This window comes from Lampetra fluviatilis, chromosome 14 (genome assembly GCF_964198595.1).
Source record: "Lampetra fluviatilis chromosome 14, kcLamFluv1.1, whole genome shotgun sequence".
NCBI lineage: Eukaryota > Metazoa > Chordata > Hyperoartia > Petromyzontiformes > Petromyzontidae > Lampetra > Lampetra fluviatilis.
In genome coordinates, this window is record NC_136288.1 from 3,578,248 (window position 1) to 3,596,954 (window position 18,707).

The following is an 18,707-nucleotide window of genomic DNA, read 5'->3' on the forward strand; positions in this document are numbered from 1 at the left end:
TCTGAGATGGGTTGTCTGGGTGAGGATGTGTGAGATGGGTTGTCTGGGTGAGGATGTGTGAGATGGGTTGTCTGGGTGAGGATGTGTGAGATGGGTTGTCTGGGTGAGGATGTGTGAGATGGGTTGTCTGGGTGAGAATGTGTGAGATGGGTTGTCTGGGTGAGGATGTCTGAGATGGGTTGTCTGGGTGAGGATGTGTGAGATGGGTTGTCTGGGTGAGGATGCCTGAGATGGGTTGTCTGGGTGAGGATGTGTGAGATGGGTTGTTCTGGGCGAGGAGATCTGAGTTGGGTTGTCTGGGTGAGGAGGTCTGAGATGGGTTGTCAGGGTGAGGATGTCTGAGATGGGTTGTCAGGGTGAGGATGTGTGAGATGGGTTGTCTGGGTGAGAATGTCTTAGATGGGTTGTCTGGGTGAGGATGTGTGAGATGAGTTGTCTGGGTGAGGATGCCTGAGATGGGTTGTCTGGGTGAGGATGTGTGAGATGGGTTGTCAGGGTGAGGATGTGTGAGATGGGTTGTCAGGGTGACGATGTGTGAGATGGGTTGTCTGGGTGAGGATGTGTGAGGTGGGTTGTCAGGGTGAGGATGTGTGAGATGGGTTGTCTGGGTGAGGATGTCTGAGATGGGTTGTCTGGGTGAGGATGCCTGAGATGGGTTGTCAGGGTGAGGATGTCTTTGTCATTGCTCTGGGTGAGGTGTGGACAGAGAGGGGTCTTGAGTGAGGGGTTCACGGGGGGGGGGGGGGTCTGTGTGACATGCTGGGTTAATGAAGAGCGTCTGAGGGATTCCTGAAAGGTTCTTGGCATCGAGGTCGCTGAAACAACGATTAAAAGAGGTTAGGTAAGGGATCTGCTGCTCATGGTTTGTACTGGGAGGTGGAGGAGAATGGATTTGGGGGGGGGGGGGTATTCTGATGGGTGTGTAAATGGGGTATCTTCAAGAAGATGGGGGTAACAGAGGAGGGTTAAATGGGGCCTCGACATGAGTCTGGCATCAGATGGGGCTAAGTAGGACATTGCAGTGATATGGTTTAGGAATCTCGAGGGCTCTGGCAGGGATATTGTGGGTGATGGAGTTGTTGGGGTGGTTGATGTTCGGAGTTGGATCTGTCTGTGAAGTCTGATGGGATGAAGCTGCAATTTGGAGTGGAAATTGGCAGAATCTTTCCAACATGTAATTCAAATGTGTAATTTAAAGACATTTGTAATTGCAATCTAATTAACGTACCACAAAGTAATTGGTAATATGTGTCTACATTACATTACTCCCAATTGTTGGTAATTTGAATGTATTTGGCAACCGATCGGGTCTTACCAGGGTACATGGTGAGAGGGCTTCATAGGGGCAGTGGGGATTGGTTCTCTGCTGTCTGGAGCGGTGCAGGGAAGATGATGATGATGGAGTCGGTGGGAGCATGAACGTGATTCATTGTTGTGGGAGAGGTAGGTGCTGTTGTGATATGGATGTGGCTGATGGGGTCGATGTGTATTGAAGCAGTTGCTGTACAATGTAGGCTTTTACTTAGTTTCGTGAGCAGTTGTGGGGACAGTTTTGCTAGGATTGCCACAATTCGGTGGGGGGGACGTGGATGGGTTGCTGTGGGAGTTTGAGGGAAAAGAGGGTCTCTGAGGCCATCATCCGCTCGCTAACATTGGCACAGGGAGGATGACATCACCCACTTGTGAATGAACGGGCCCATCTCTCTCTCTCGTTGTCTGTGTAGTTCATTATATCTCCACCGTCATTTTGCTCGCCGGTTTGCAGCCTCGCAGTGGCATGATTTAGACCATCAGGCACAATTATTTCACATTAATATCGCAGCGTGTCAATGTTACCGGTCTCCCTTAAAAAAAAAACGAGATGCGGTCTTTGCACAAATGGTTCCCTTGCATGATTTCTAATTAAGCATCTGAACACCACGTACAGTGTTCACGTTACAGTCCTTGGATGATATTAATAACAGGGCAGTACAGTATTGTGTGATTCGTGCACATTGTTGAGCGGCGAAATCGCCTTGTGTGCAGGCGGTAGGTGGATTAGTGCATTGCAGGATTGTAAGAAATGGCAACAGCTTTAGGAAGGCATCTAGTAGTGGATCGTTCATGGCTGGTGATATTGTTAATGTGTCCATAACAGTATTCAATGACGTAAAAGGTTTTTGAGCATTTTATGAGTGAGGAAGCTTACAATGATTACATGATTTCAGTATACAGTATTTCTTAATGTCAGTGTGGTCTATGAGTGGGGTTAAATTCAGGCGATGAATCCTCTTCAACTTGAGCCCATTTAGCTATATGCCACATCCAGACCTCACCTCTCGCACTACTTGCGATATCCCTCCACGCACAGCCACTTGTTGGTGCGCGTCGTGAGGAGGTCGTGGTGAGCCTTGCGGCCTAGTTCACTTTCTCTCATTCCCACCTACAATGAAGTGAGAGACAACGGCTCAAACAAGCATCTGCCACAGCACAAGTTTACTACGTCTTTTGTGGAAGTGTTCTTTTTTTATAGGACTACTTAAATAAACTGGGGGAAAAAATCGCATGACATTATTATTACACGCCAACAAAACTCAGGTATTGAGGCACTGGTACATTTTCAGAATGGACACTGCCAGCATTAGAGCAAAACTTAATCATGTTTTCAGGAAGTGGTAATGCATTTTCAAACATTTGAACTGAACTTTTAGTTGTTGCAAAACAATCCAGTATTGCAGGTACATGCCTAAAAAAGTGTTAAACTGTAGCCTTTGTCGATCTACTTTTGGATGAAGACTCCCCAAGTTGTGGCCATCCCTCATGGTTCTTTCTGCAATGCTGCAATCCATCTCCTGCGAATGAATGGATCTCATCTCTCCACCTGCACATCGGTCGTTTTCTCAGTAATGGAACAACAGTTATTTGGTTTATTTTCAGTGTTCAAATTACATGAAAGAGAAATGTAATTGCCTGCTTGTGCTCAAATATGAATACTGTATATGCTTATCTCCTGAGCCACTGATGGAAATTCCAAGTTCATTTTTCATAAATGACCAACGACTGTTGATTTTACGATGCTTCTCTGATGTGTCTTCAGAGGCCCTTCACACCGCTCCCACAGGACAGTGCGTGTTGCATAGAGCCTGGTTTGCTTTGTGCCTGGAACTACGACGTGCACTTACTGACATGAGATCCACAACTGGAATCTGCGCAGCCACATTGAGATTAAGCCAGGCTTTTATGTTTTAGTGAGTTAGATTGACTCAAATATAAGTGTCTGGTTTTTCACTGAATTTAGCCCAACCCCATCTCTGCAGAATATTTTTTTAATCTAGACACTTTATACAGTATGTGAAAAGAACAGTCAGGACATGTCATGTGAATGGATGGTGGCCAGTGATTGAGACTCGCAAAGGAGTAGCAGTCAGATGGGGTGACACACTTGAAATGTTGTCCTTCACAAAGATTGCGCAATGAAACAATCTAATGTACAGATTCTAGGTGGGTTGCTAACATCGCAAGATTTTGGAAAGAGGGTCATGAAACTTGGTGGCTTGAGGAGGCCTTCATCCTGCTTTGCATGAACCATGTCCAATGGTGCTGGAAGCATGGCCATTTCGTCATGGTGAGAGAGCTGCTGAATCTAATAGCCCTCTGATCTTTTGAAGCCAGACCCAATGAACTAGATCTGTTGCATCAACTTCCGAGGTCCAATTTCGATTTAAAGCTTTCGTGACTGCAGGGATTCATCTTCTTGGTTCTTTCGGTAAAGTCACGTAGAAGGGAAATAATAAAATAATAAAAATTTAACTAAATAATTCTCGCGACGTTTCGGCCACAACGCAAGCAGCCGTCCTCAGGTGAAGAATAGGTCTGTCGGAAAGACAGTGTCTGCATTTCAAAGACAGTGTCTGCATTTCAAAGACAGTGTCTGAAATGCAGACACTGTCTTTCCGACAGACCTATTCTTCATAATCAACGTTTTTGGGTTTAGATCGCGTTATTTATTCTTATTCTTCACCTGAGGACGGCTGCTTGCGTTGTGGCCGAAACGTCATGAGAATTATTTTATTATGTTTTATTTTAATTATTTTATTATTTCCCTTCTACGTGACTTTACCGAAAGAACCAAGAAGATGAATCCCGAGGTCCATTTCAAGATGTGATGACGACGATGTTTTGGGTGTGCCAACTGTAGAAATTCCAGTAAAAACGTCCGTTCTGAGTGCTTGCAAAAGCTTACGTGTTAAGCTTACACTACCATTGCACAATTTACATAAAAGTGATGATTGATTTTTCTGTTAACTCTTGCACTGTGGGAGAGGAAAGGCCAGCAGGAAGCAAACTGGGCTGAAGGTGTTGAACACACAGCGGTGCCATCGCTGGGCAATGGTGGTGCCAGAGCACTCCCCCATAAGTGCCCCTTCCAAGACAAACAATTCATGAATCAGTGCCTGCTCTGTAGCTGTTCATGAACTGTTGAAGACGAGTGTCGTCTCTAAAAAGTTACAGTTACTGTAAGAAAAAAACATTTGCTCAAATAATCGGAGGGTGGTGCTCATCTTATTGCAGACCAGAGTCAGTTGCTTAAATTTACACAATGCTATGGTGGAGGTAAGTTCGTCCATCGGACGACAACTGTTGACTTTCCACAATGACACTCGTTTTATAAACCCCAGAGGGATGAATTGATCAGGCAACCTTCCACTTGCAGACTCTGAAATCTCTTCACACACTGAGCCACATGCTCAGTTCTGTAAGCCCAAAACATAATTTAGATGTTCACTTCGTTTGTCATGCTCAGTTCTGTAAGCCCAACACATAATTTAGATGTTCACTTCGTTTGTCTTCCTGGCTATGTTAGTGTTTTAAAAACGCACAGAAAACATTGACAAAACAAACAGCCTACGTTAACCCATGCCTATGGAAATTTGATCTAAAACCAACTTTTAAAAAAATGTCCCTCCATTTACAACATCCACCTTCTGACTGAAGGAAAGTGAAGAGGAGGGGAGCCATCCAGGGGCAGAATCCACAGAGCCTCACCGCTCACAGAGTGGGGACATGGACCTAGGCCCTGATGCAGAACCTGGGCCAATCCTGGGTAAGCAGAGTCCTAATTCTCTCCCTTCACCCCCATGTCTTCTCCTCTGCCGTTGGCACCCTCTGCAGCAGAGGATGGCGCAGGTCTCGGTCGCGGCCCCGGCTCTGTCTGTGGGTGCCCCCCTCCCCTCTGTGGCCGGTGACGCGTGCGGCCTGGAGCCCACAAGCCCACTGCTGGCCCCGCCGGCCGGTCAGTGCCCCGTCACAGCCACTACCAACGCCATCGGCACCATCATTGACGGCATGTCCTCTGGTGAGGTTCCAACGTGTGTGTGTGTGATGTCGTTTTCTCAGAAATGGGACTTGTTCAATAAGTTGTTCAATTTATTTAACCTCGCTCTGTTAGGAAGTAGGGCAATTTCCAAAAACGTCACCTGTTATATAATTTTCCTTTTTGTGGCAAAGCTATTGACGTATGTGTTGAGTTTCTGTCATGTGTGCTTGCACACCACTGCCAATTCAGTCTTACAAATATATGTTGCTTACTTGTGAAATCTGGACTCTGTGCTGCACGAGGCATTTAAGCTTTGGTGGTGGAGTCGTTGACCCACTGTGCCACAAACTCAGTAACCTGCTTTCAATTCCATTCCACAGCTAACATCGTTGGCAAGCGGTATCATAACTGGTCCTGGGCCTCTTCCTCGCTAAACTCGGCCTTAAATTAATTTCAAAACTGGGTAAACAAAGGTGGCTCTTCTCAGTCCCGTCTACACTGTCCCCTTCTGTACTCTGCTGGCCTTAATATTTGCTTATTACCAACACCTGCTCCAGTAGTCTAAATACTTTGTGCTGAAACTTGGTGTTTGTAGTGTGCTAGTACGTCATGGTGGCCAAGTGGTATTTGTACATTGCACTATTAACCTGTATTTCGGGGCTTGATTTTTATCCACGTGTACTGCTTTTTGCAATCGGCCTAGAATTGGTCACACCAGCGCTTTATAGTTTGGTCATGATGGCAAAATAAGGGGCATTATCTTTGTCTTCTTTATATATATCTGTATTTTTGAGTATCTGTTGTCTTTGTGGATATTTTCTTTGTGTGTGTGTGTATATGTACGTGTTTCGAACCCGGCAAACCGAGTTCATTTCCTGCTCACGGCCAACACCAGTGATGATGATCTGAACCGGTCCTGGGCCTCCTCTAGGTCGACTCAGCCTCAAATGAGTACTTAGTGCGATGTGTTAAACATGTTGCCACTAGGGAGACAAAAGTGGCCAGGTGTAGTGCTGGCCACCCACCACCTCGTTTGCGTGCCAGCCTTCATAGGTGCTCGCTAACAGCACTTGCCCCAACAATCTTGTCAAGGCTATAGGGGGGGGGGGGAAATCTTTTTCTTTGTGTTTGTGTACATAATACTGTGCGTGTCTGCCACAGTATCTCTGGAGGAAAACATGGCAAACCCCAAAGAGAAGACCCCAATGTGTCTGGTGAATGAGCTGGCCCGCTACAACAAGCTGCAGGCCCAGTACAAGCTGGTGCGGGAGGAGGGGCCCGCACATGCCAAGGTGCGTCGCCCGGTCACTGTAGGCCGTCAGTGTTTCACGCAGTGGTGTGATGCAGGGCCATTGCCTGAGGCATTAGCAGTTATTTAATTTGTTCGTAATTAATGTTTGGGTGAGGCCAGGTACTGATCTAGCCGATGGAGCCAAACATATGAAATTGTGACGTATACCAAGAGTTTTAAGCGTACCATTTACGTAGGCTACCGTTACATGCAGGCACGTGGAACAAACAAAGCATACGGAGCAATTCTAGATTTGAAGCTTTCGTGACTGCAAGGATTCATACTCTTTGGTTTTTTCGGTAAAGTCACGCAGGTAAAAAATAATAAAATAAAATAAATGAAAACAACTAAATTCAATCACGACGTTTCGGAGGCAACACAAGCGTCCGTCTTCAGGTGGAACCGTTACAGCCAAAGTCGCTGTAGTAAGTGAAGAGAGCTAATCGAGAAAATAGAGAGCATACGGAGCAAGTGAGAAACAATTCCAAACGAGACAACAATTATAACAAAAATTAAACAATTATTGGAATAAAATGCAACCCCGGTTTATGACAATTCATCAAATCAATGTGGGGGTTAAACCATCACACCCTAACCCTTTTAACAAAACAAGCTGTCATACTAGTTAATTAAGGAAGACTCAATTCCGTTCTCCATGCAAGACACCCGTTATAAATGTTATGATATGCAGCGTAACATTTTCTAACATGACACAGTGTTGAATTATTTAATTGCTAGTCCATTCCCAATTCGATGCAGATCTGGCAGTTGGTGTTGGTAAATTCTGTGCTGAATTTTGTGGCGATCGCTTTAAGGGTTTTCTAGTTTTCGTAAAAACTAAATGATCTTGTATGGGCGGACGAACAAAATGTTTCCCAGGCGTTTCTATGGGTAGCCCATTGTCTTCCTTAAAGAAGAGATGTTTTAATCGTGGCATGACCCCAAATAATGACTCACTGAACCATGGAAGCATATGTTTTGACGTCCTTAATACGCATAACATTTCGATGAAATTCACAATTCAGGGTCGCGATTCGATTTCATAATACATTCTACGGTTTAGCGTTGTGCTGCATGTATAATCTAGTGGCTGTAGAGTTTGCATAAAATAATACTATATCGCATAAGGATTTGTACAGCCCTTTCGTCAATCCACTGCTGGATGGGATCCTACCCACGCCATGCAGGTTTTGGGGGTTATTTGACCATACTTCACCATGCTGGACAGTGCGGGTTGGTGAAAGCTGGGAGCAGCGACATGATAGCATAGACGTACGGTATAACTATGTATTTTACTGCACTACCATCTGATGCGCACAACACAGTGCCCCACAAAGTATACCAATGTCCAGGCGATCCCCGCACCTACGATCTAATTGGTTCCAGGACGATGGCAGTCGTAAGTCGGGGGTCACCTGTATAACGATTGTTTCTAACATGCACAATTTGACGCGTGCATTATACATTCAATTTATGCGTGACGGTTGATTGTACAATGCACAATAGGAATTTATAATAATCAATGAACCAATACATCAGTCATCGTCATCATCAGTAGCCATGATCAATACACAGCTGGATTAAGGCCTCCCCAAGCCGTCCATCATTGCCCTTTGAAGTAACAATCTGCCTATTTTTCGATTTAAAGCTTTCGTGTTAAGGCGCTCTTCCACCTCCAACCCAGTTTTTATATAAGCTCCTAGCTTGGTAGTGTCTCATTCTTCACCTGAGGGCGGCTGCTTGCGTTGTAGCCGAAACGTCGTGAGAATTATTTCATTCTATTATGTTTTATTTTTATTATTGTATTACTTCCCTTCTACGTGACTTTACCGAAAGAACCAAGAATCTGCCTATTACCTGTACAGAAGCAGATTCTATTGTTGTACCTCCCCATTGGACATACATGTACTCCGACCATCATTCCTTGTACGTGCCTAATGCAACGTCACATGCCAAATTATTAGTATTAGGTGATGGCAGTAATGATGTGTGCTACCAATGCACGGTGTGTGTGTGTCAGCATGTGTTCTGCCAGTCTTCTCAGTCAATCCATGGCACCTGGGTCTGTTCCGTGACCTCCTCCTGCCAGCGGGCCTTCGACACTTCACGTGGCCTCAAAGTGCACCTAGCATGGCACAAGCGCCGTGGTGACGTCACCGCCACTTAACGGTGAACCGCAGTGGTCGTTGTTGTTGCATGTGTTTTGAGTCGTGCCTTGTTCCCCCGCTTGCCACCATGCTCGCGCCCAGTTGTTCACGGTCGAGCTGGCGCTGGGGGAGCAGACCTGGGAGGCCGAAGGCAGCAGCATCAAGAAGGCGCAACACTCGGCTGCCACGCGTGCCCTCGCCGAGACGGCGCTGCCCCGGCCGCCCGCTCGCCCACCCAAGCACAACCTTGGCACCAACCCAGGTGCGGCTCGGGCCACTCGTGTATAGGGACACCGAGACAAAGATGATCCCCCGTGTAGCCCGTAACAGACTGTTGGGGCAAGTGCAGTTAGCGAGCAGCACCTATGAAGGCCGGCATGGGACACGAGGGGGCGGGTAGCCAGCAGCATGCCAAGCCGCAGTTTGTCTCCCCAGTGGTGATGTTTATACACCACACCTGCTCCTCGTTTGAAGCTGAGTTGACCTAGGGGAGGTCTAGAACTGGTGCAGATATTCGCCACTGATGTTAGCCGTGAAAGGGAATCGAACTCGGGCCGCCGGGTGCATAGCACAGTGCACATTGTGCTAACTTCTATACTACCGCCAGAGGTCACAAACGGGTTTTGATTCCTTACCCGTACCCGGCCGCACCAGGGTCGCAAACGGGTACCCGTACCCGGGTATCGGGTAGGGTACGGGCATCGGGTACCCGATTGCGACCTCTGACTACCGCTGGTCATGCGCACACACACTTGGGCACGTATGCACATGCATTTGCATACACACACATGGTAGTAATTACATGCTGTAAATAGAGAAACACTGGTGCATACACACCATGATGTGTCCACATGCCACTACAGATGCTGGCTTTCATTTTCCACTCGTATTGTCACTCCTGTGTTGAGCATTGTGCCTGTGATCATATCACCCGCAATGCGCCCGATCTCACTAGATCTCAGAAGCTCAGTAGGCTTGAGCCTGGACTAGAACTTCGATGGGTGATTACCTTGCACAAAACAGGTGTCGTAGGTTGTTACGGGGCTATGTAGGCAGCAGAGGGCAGTGCAGCAAAATTAATGTTTGTACTGTACTATGCTTCTAACATCTATGCTTCCCCCTATACCAAACTGCATTCACCAACACGGTGAAGTATGGTCACATGACCCCCACCTGCGCAGCATGGGGAGGCTCTCATTCTGCAGTGGATTGACAATAAATGATGAACATGTATACAGTGTTGTACAGTATTCACTCATGTAACTTGTACCTTCCATTAATCTCCATTCCTCTTCCTCTTGACTCGCATTGTCTGCACGGACTGTGCTATCATTCGAGTAAATGGATAACCACCCATAGCACGGGTATCAGACACATGATGCACCCACGTGGCTTCTGGTGGCAAGAGGCCACAGCGATGGGTGGCACAGCCGGTTAGTCCGACATTGGTTCGGAGCATCTGTGGGACATGGCGCAGTGTGTGGTGACATGGCCGCAGTTTTTATGCTGCCCGCAGGGAGCATCACACCCACCGTGGAGCTCAATGGGATGGCCATGAAGCTGGGCCTGCCCGTGTTCTACCGACACTTTGACCCGCCGCCCATGCCCGGATATCGGCCAAACTACAACTACCGCGGCATGCCGCACCAGAGGTCGTGATCTGCAAGCATGCGTGCACGCACGTGCGCGTTCACTCACAGAATTCACTTGCGCATTATACCACTTGTATATAGGCATACACACGTGCACTTTGACACGCACACATTTTTATCTTACTGAGTCACAAGACTATCAGCAAGGTCCTACCGAGTTTTCGCAGTACGGGGGGGGGGGGGTACTGTTGCTGCTGTGTTTAATCCCAATTGAGTAATTTGCAGATATTTTTTCAGCATTGGGATGTTTGTCCAATGCCAGTTACATTGTATGTTTTTTTTTTTAGCTATGGGAGGAAACCTGAGGACCCGGAGGAAACCCATGCAGAACAGGGGGAGAACATACAAACTCCACACAGAAAGGCGCCCGAGCCGGAAATCGAATCCATGCCCTTCCTTCTGTGAGACACAAATGTTGCCACTGTGCCACCCTGCCGCCTAAATTTAGTGCACACATCCACACCACTCGCACATGCAAGCTCACGTGCATGGAAACACATAATCACACCCGCGCATTGCTCACACACAGCAATGTGTACACGTGCGCACACACACATCGGACATGCTCATGCAAATGTACTTGGCTCACATGCAGACGCATAAGTGCACATTCATTTTCTTTTACACATACGTGTACGCTTACTTGGTGTTGTGTGCACACATACTCATGAGCTCATGCACAACACATAAACCACACATCCATGCATACACATCGTCACGGTCTCGCACACATATGTACACACATGCACAGTTCATGTACACGCTTACACAAACATGCGTTGTGTGCAAAGCCAGTCGTCAAGACAGATGTTTGGGTGACATCTCAAGAAGTTTCTGCCTCTCATCTCTCATTTCCCCAACCTGTAAAGCCTCGGTCATTATTGCCACACTCCCCTGGATCCAATAGTGTAGCTATTGAGTGTGCAGGTGGTACAACTGCACTGGGGCAGACCCATGGACCAGAGCGGCCGATGTGCCAGGTTATGAAGGGGGAGGGGGGGGAGGGAAAGTATTCACGGTGCCTCATTGCATTTCTTACACCGGGACACATTCCAACCACGCTGTGTCACTGGATCCCTGTTGCATTGTGACCCCATTTGTTTGGCGATTCTGGCCGGGCAGGTACCACCACCCCCCGATGCCACGCGCCTTCCTGGTGGAGCTGCAGGTGGGCGAGCGCAAGTTCACGGGGGAGGGCCGTACGCGGCAGGCCGCGCGCCACAACGCTGCCAGCAACGCGCTCAAGGACCTTCAAAGCGACCCGCTGCCTCCCAAGCCTGCGCCCGACACACAGGTTATGCTCTGCTGCACCACCAACGGCTTGGACGGAGCCGGCTTCCTTTCATGACAAAGCAGGCGACAGCTCGTTGAGACCCGTCGTCGCCCTTACAAGTGAGGCCGAGGGTGAAAAAAAAGCTGCTTGCCGCTCTGCACATTTCCACGCCGGTTGTTGACGAATCGGGGGTTGTGTAATGTGGCGGTGACATGGCCCGCGTTAGAACGTCCGTCGCTCGTTGCTGAGGTTTGCGGTTCAAAGCCTGCAGGTCACCCTGGCTGTTACTACGGGTGTATCAACCTTACAAAATACACCCTCTGCTTCATTGTCAACGTTAAAGATCCTCTGATCCCATTGTAAAAGAGTAGGCCATAGCAACATCACTCCCCACGAGCACACTATATCGACCTGTGAAATATAGCAATTTCGCGATCATCCTGCACTTTAAGAATGTCCCAAATACCGAATTTATTAAGTGACTATGAATTATGGTTTCGCACGCTGGATTTGTAATCAAAGCATCTCTGGTTTGATCTCCGTGCATGCCAGTTGAAACGACGGTGCACTTTTTGTTTTAATCCCCCTATGTCCACCCAGCAGTATTATAAATGGATGCGCCAGAGTTAGTTTGTTAGCAGGGCATGTATGCTGGAGTAAAGTGTGGATACGCCCATCTCTTCCAAGACGTCTGCTGGCTATCATCTGGAGGGGCTCTCTTGAGCTGCCTCTAGTTGAAGCCCTTCTGCCAATCGTGGCATGAGAAATAAATGATAGGGCTGCACTGATTCCTTTGACTAATCAGTGGTTGCCAAGGAGCACTTTTATTTGATTGTACTGTTTCTTTGAGAAGAAATGGTCCGCTGAATTTGGGATGTGTCTTTGTATGTGCATTCGTGTAACTGTGTGTGTGTCTATACATGATGAGTATCTGGTGCGGTGTGTTAAACATCACTGGGGAGAGAAAGGCGGTGGGCGTGGTGCTGGCTACCCACCCCCTCGTATACATTACCGGCCTCAATAGGTGCTCGCTGACAGAACTTGCCCCATATTATGTCAAGGCTTTACGGGGATCTTTGTCTTTGTTTGTCTATACGTGTGTGCGTATATAACTGTGTATATATGTGCATGTGTGTGTGTGTACATATGTACACACACACACACGCAGTGCACTGCGCTACAAATGCAACAGCCTGAGTTTAATTTTCGGCTACATACGACATCAGTGCTGATTTCTCTTAAACTGCTCCTGGGTTTAAGAGAAATCACTGCTAGTGCAGTGTGTACCTGGTGCAGTGTGTAAACATCTGCACTTGGCAGACACAGGTCTTTAAGCATGGTGCTGGCCACACCACCCCCTTGTGCACCACAGCGGCATTCATATAAGCGCTGGCTAACAGAACCTACCCCAGCATGTGTATGCTACCCGGGGGATCTTTGTCTTTGCGTACCTATGTTACTTATGTAACGGTGTGTGCATGTGCGTGTGGCTCACGGTTATAGGAGAATGGGAACGAGGATGAGGACGAGGAGAACGACCACGACGCCAACAAGTCTGAGATCAGCCAGGTGTTTGAGATCGCGCTCAAGAGGAACTTGCCCGTCAACTTCGAGGTGACAGGTTTGGCACGACGCCTCTCCCGAGATGACAAGGCCCTCATCACCGACTGGTGCCAACACCAGGAGGCAGGCGGATCGGTGCCAGGTTTAGCAAACAGCTCCATAGTGGCAGGTATCGAAGACCGTTAAATGTTTTCGCCGACAGTTGCATTGTTTAGCAGATAGTTGCCCTGTTCCCCGTGGTCCTGAGCACCATTTGGTTCCTGACTTGCTGCAGGAACTGTCCGTTAGGCTACTGCCACTTCCTGTCACGTGACCCCTTCCCAGAATTCCTTAGTTCATTGTATTTACAGGACCCAGCAGCCACATTCTTACGTAACTCCTACAAAAGGCCAACAAACTACACTGAAGTAAATGTAGATAAGCAGACATTCCGTCTGTCTTCACATACAAATCAAATGTTTGTGAGTCCATCTGCTTACTAGTCTGGGAAGCCAATAGGCTGATGGGACTGAATAAATATTTTAATATATACGAACGGACACTCGTTCTGTGTATCCAAATATGAATAAAACAAGATCTTTATGATACGTGGAGAAGGATCTAGTGTAATTTCAATATTTTTTTTATCGCACAATGCTGCACAACAACGCTCGGTGAGTTTGTTTACTTCGAAGGCATTGGGAAGCAGTTGTCGGGCAGCAGGTGGGGACAGCGTCTGACCGGTGACGGAGGAGTAGACGCCGGCTTGGTTGGTGTGCCCAGCGTTGGCGTCTTCACGACGCCACCGTTGGGGTACTACGGTAGCGAGACGTTAAATACCTCGCCTGGTATGCAGGAGGTTGTGGGTTTGATCACGACACTAATGCCTGTATATTTGGAGTTTGCATGTTCTCCACGTGGTCGCGTAGATTTTTCTACGGGTCCTTTGTTTTTTCCCTCCACAATTAGAAACATGCGTTTAGAGTATTTGGCTGTTATACATTTCCACATGATAAGCCTCTACATTGGGCAATCAGGTCCCTTTTGTACAAGAGCTATATAGTTCAGTGGGCCTCACCTGGTAAAATAAAAATATATAGTTAGAGTCCCTGCGAGTCCCTGAGCCATCGCGCTGCGTGCGCCCTGTGCAGGTGGTGCGGGAGAGCGGCCCCCCGCACATGAAGAGCTTTGTGACGAGGCTCTCGGTGGGGCAGTTCTCCGCCGAGGAGGAAGGCAAGAGCAAGAAGCTGTCCAAGAAGAAGGCGGCCGCTATCGTGCTGGCCGAGCTGTTCAAGCTGCCGCCCCTGCCCGTCGTGGAAAAACCGCGGCCCACGCTCTTCAAGAAGAAACCCAAGTCGATCGTGAAGGTGAGGCCTCGGCCCCGTGGCGTTGCGGTGCGGAGGATGGTGGTGGGCGCCTGGGTCTTGGCGCATGCGCCCACGTTGGTTGTGGGCCACACGTGCGCACACGGCACAGGTGTCATGCGATTTCTTACGATGTCTTGTCCCGTCTTCTACACTCCCAATCTCTTCTGTCCCTCTCTGTGCTTCCCTCGCCCTGCACCCAATCACGATGTCGTTCCTTTTCCCCTTCTTGCTCCCCTTCACTGGAACAAACTCCCACTGCACATGAAACGATCACCTTCATTCAGCTGCTTCCGCTCCTCCCTTAATGCAACGCCATGTGTCTTCTTCCTAGCCCATCCTGCTGATTACTACCTGCCCCCGCCTACCTGCTACGACTAGCCCTACCCCAACCCATCCTTAAGCTCCTCCACCATTCTGCACCACCACTTTTAATAATCCCACTTTTTATCACAACCACTTTCATAACATGTACCATTTTTATCATCGCTGTGCAGCTCCTTGTATTAAGGTGCTATATACATTTAGATAAGATGTCTCTCACCTACCTGTGTGGCTATGCAGGTGAGCCCAGAGTACAGCCAGGGCATGAATCCCATCAGCCGGCTCGCACAGATCCAGCAGGCGAAGAAGGAGCGTGAGCCCGACTACACAGTCGTCTCGGAGCGCAGCCTGGCGCTGCGTCGACGCGAGTTCATCATGCAGGCACGGGCACGGGCACATATGCAGTTGCATGCGTGGGCAAATGCCCAAGCAGTACTTGTGACCTACTTTCAATTCCTGGCCAAGTCATACAATAAAAATTGCAATTGGCATCCAAGCCTGCACTGAGCCACCTCAAGATTGACTATGCCTAAAATGACTGCTCACTGCATGGCGAGTGTGGTCATCATCATCATCAACACCGGCAGCGGGGCATGCGTAGTGCTATCCCCACCGGTTCCCTCGCGCGCCACGCCAGCCTTAACGGGTGCTCGCTAGTGGCCTGTGTCCTAGCGGCGGTTGTCTGCGAGGCTGAAGGAAGTGCCGTGCCTTTGTGCTGTGCTGTGTACAGGTGAAGGTGGGCGATGACTGTGCGTCGGGCACTGGTCCCAGCAAGAAGATCGCCAAGCGCAACGCGGCGGAGACGCTGCTGCTGCAGCTGGGCTACAAGCCCTCTCTGCCGGCCGCCTCGCCCGATGAAAAGGTGGCTCTGAGGCTGGGCTGTCTGTCGCCCGGTTTTTGACAACGGCTTCATTGTTGCCGTTTGAAATATGTGTATAAATTGGTAAACAGGTTTTCTATTGATTGATTTTCCTCTACAACTTTGATATTCCAGCGTCAAAGGAAATGCAACGTTTCAGTGGATAATGTTATGGCCTCTGACTAAATGGCCTAGAATGCAGATCTTTGAAGTTAATCAGGGGTGAGCCTGGATAATACTTGGATGGGTGATGACCAAACATAAAACAGGTCCAGGCAATCCACGGTTTACGCACTTTCGTGGTACACCATTTTGGAATAACTCGCGCTTTAAATTTAGACCTTTTATTGATATACGCGAGGTACTTTTCGGAATAACGTCATCCCGCAAGGCGTCGTACGCCACCCTAGCCTGGCACCGCGACCCAGTGTCGTTGGCAGCAGCTAGTGCGGTACGATAACTCGCGTGCTATTCAAGTACAGCATCTCGCCGCAAGTACACGGGCGCCCTTCACTTTGTCTGCACAACGCAACTCCGGCGTAGTTACAACGTGGAGGGGACTAAATGGGGAAGAGTCGTTACACAGAGCTACTAAAGATTTATGTAAAGAACACAGGTGCTGAGGGAAATTGGAAAGAGAACAGGTTGGTAAGGGATAATTGAGAACACAGGTGGCTGTATATCTAACATCGGAGAGGAAGCGGCACAGGTGGTGAAGGGATAATTACTGAGAGGGTACTGTAGCAAGAGAACACACACACACAGGTGGTTAGGAATTAAAGATCGAGAGGGAGATGAAAAAGGGGAGCCTCGCTGGCAATAGGCCTATTGATATGTGCGAGGATAATAGAGCCGATTATGTCTGCGTGAGTGAAATCCCCTAACCCCGACCTCCTTTACCATTACTTCTTGTGGGAAAAATGCTTTTGACAGACGCGATTTTGAGATACGTGCGTTTTTTGCAGGAACGCATATATCGCCTATGTCAAGGAGTGCCTGTATTGAAGGCTGCCTTTGGCCTACTTTTTGAGCAGAGGGGAAGTGTAACTAAAGATCTGCGGTCTATGTTCCATGCCTTCACAAATCCACAATGACCAATGCTGCGGAGTACTGTATGGTCAAATAACCCCCACAAGCAGCACAGCGTGGGGTGATTCAACTTTTTGTTGCACACAGTCTGCACACAGTCTGCACCAGCAGCAGGCCATGCTTTCCCACCTGATGACGGATGCTTGTGTTGCGCCCGAAACGTCGTGATGTATTTTATTTTTCTACCTACGTGACTTGACCGAAAGAACCAAAGAGTATGGATTCCTGCAGTCACGAAAGCTTCAAATCAAGATTGGCAAAAGGCTGTACCTGTAGGAAGGGGTCCTAATGATTCCCAAGAAGATAAGGGACAAAACTATCATGCATTTACCAACGAATTAAAGCTACGAAAAAGCATGAAATGTGGATATGTTCTGTGCTGACCCTCATCTCCTCCATGTGTTGCACTCTGCCCACTCTCTCTATTCCTGCCCCACCATCGCCTGTTCCCTACCCCTGTGCCCCTCCCTTAGCAGTGTCAGCCGCAAGAGGGTGAGAAGCCGGTGGATACACGCAAAGTGACCTTCGCGGAACCAGCCAGCCCCAGTAAGTAGCTCCTTCCCTACTACGGCAGGGTGGTCTGGGCTCCGATTGACTTGTGCCTCTCTTCACACGGACATCTGAACCTGATGCACTTGAGCAGGTGCCAGGTATCGCGGCGACCCTCTGCCCTACTGATTGACGTCATACCCAATGAATGAGTCATTATTCCTGCCCCTGATCCTGTTTGGCCACGAGCCAGACTCAGATGTCTTGCGAAGTCACTTGGTTCCAGCTTAGCATGGCACATAGCCATTGGAAACCACCTGTACCGCTAGCGCCCAATGCTGGCTCAGCTCGAATGTGCCAGTGGAAATTGTGTATTGGAGTGGTTCTCGACTTGGTATTTGGGATTAAATTACCCAGGATTGTCGTGTCAAGTTGAAGTGCTTTGCACTCATCCACCACCCAGCTATCACATCCTCCGTGTGTTGTGTGTAGTGTGCTTTTTTAAATCCTTTATATTAAGTTCACTTGCTTGCGCGCTTACGACCGTGCAAATCTTTCGGTCGTTTTTTTAACCCACTTCCCGTGATCCAATCGAGCTGACATTTTGCACACAGACTTGTTGTGTGTGAAAATTTATTTTCATGAAAATTTTTTTCCAAAATTTTACACTTTTTAGGAAAAAAATAATTATACTTAATTACCAATTGCTTAATGGTGGCAGGCACTCATCTGACCCATAGGTGGCAGCCATCTCAAGCCAGAGGACGAGAGGACTCTAACCGCCCGTTTCAAAGACCAATGTGGGCTGGGTTGTGGCCCATTGAACACGCATATAAAGGATTTATAGTGAAAAACTTTGTTTTCAATTTATATTCCATTTGAGTCATTGGCATCATGTCATGAGACAAAAGCTTTTTCGTTCGGCACCCTCAGCTCGCCGTCCACCACCGCATGTCAGATGATAGAAATGGCCTTGGAAGAAGTCATTGAACTACTCTTGAAGTCAATTTCAGGTGGCATTTTTATCCATACTTGAAGTACAGATTTTTTTTTAAACTTAACTTTCGTGACTGCAGGAATTCATATTCTTGGCTCTTTCGGTAAAGTCACGTAGATAGCAAATAAAAAAAAATGCAATAATAAATTGAAAATAATAAAAGCAAAAATCCCACGACGTTTCGATCGCTTGTGTTGCGATCAAAACGTCGTGGGTTTTTTGCTTTTATTATTTTCAATTTATTATTGAAATTTTTATTGTATTTTATTATGTTTTTCTATCTACGTGACTTTACCGAAAGAACCAAGAATATGGAGCACAGATGTAAAATTCCCTGCAACGAGTGTGCATTGCATCTTTGTGTGACCAACTATTTTAATTCTC

General features: G+C 47.9%; 1 protein-coding gene across 6 annotated transcripts in view; it reads left to right on the forward strand.

Annotated features, from left to right (window-relative positions):
* The window catches only part of STAU2 (staufen double-stranded RNA binding protein 2), a 38,583-nt gene that overhangs the window by 1,146 nt on the left and 18,730 nt on the right, over window positions 1-18,707 (forward strand). For 2 of the 6 annotated variants that reach the window (XM_078862600.1, XM_078862598.1), the window contains exons 2-12: window positions 5,152-5,335; window positions 6,458-6,588; window positions 8,837-8,996; window positions 10,233-10,386; window positions 10,674-10,787; window positions 11,509-11,680; window positions 13,163-13,273; window positions 14,353-14,568; window positions 15,130-15,270; window positions 15,620-15,751; window positions 17,311-17,383. In XM_078862600.1, coding sequence (XP_078718726.1) covers window positions 5,158-5,335; window positions 6,458-6,588; window positions 8,837-8,996; window positions 10,233-10,386; window positions 10,674-10,787; window positions 11,509-11,680; window positions 13,163-13,273; window positions 14,353-14,568; window positions 15,130-15,270; window positions 15,620-15,751; window positions 17,311-17,383 — 1,582 coding nt within the window. In that variant the 5' untranslated portion in view covers window positions 5,152-5,157. The remainder of the gene's footprint in view (window positions 1-5,151; window positions 5,336-6,457; window positions 6,589-8,836; window positions 8,997-10,232; window positions 10,387-10,673; window positions 10,788-11,508; window positions 11,681-13,162; window positions 13,274-14,352; window positions 14,569-15,129; window positions 15,271-15,619; window positions 15,752-17,310; window positions 17,384-18,707) is intronic. The other 4 variants (XM_078862601.1, XM_078862599.1, XM_078862602.1 and 1 more) reach the window with 4 other exon arrangements.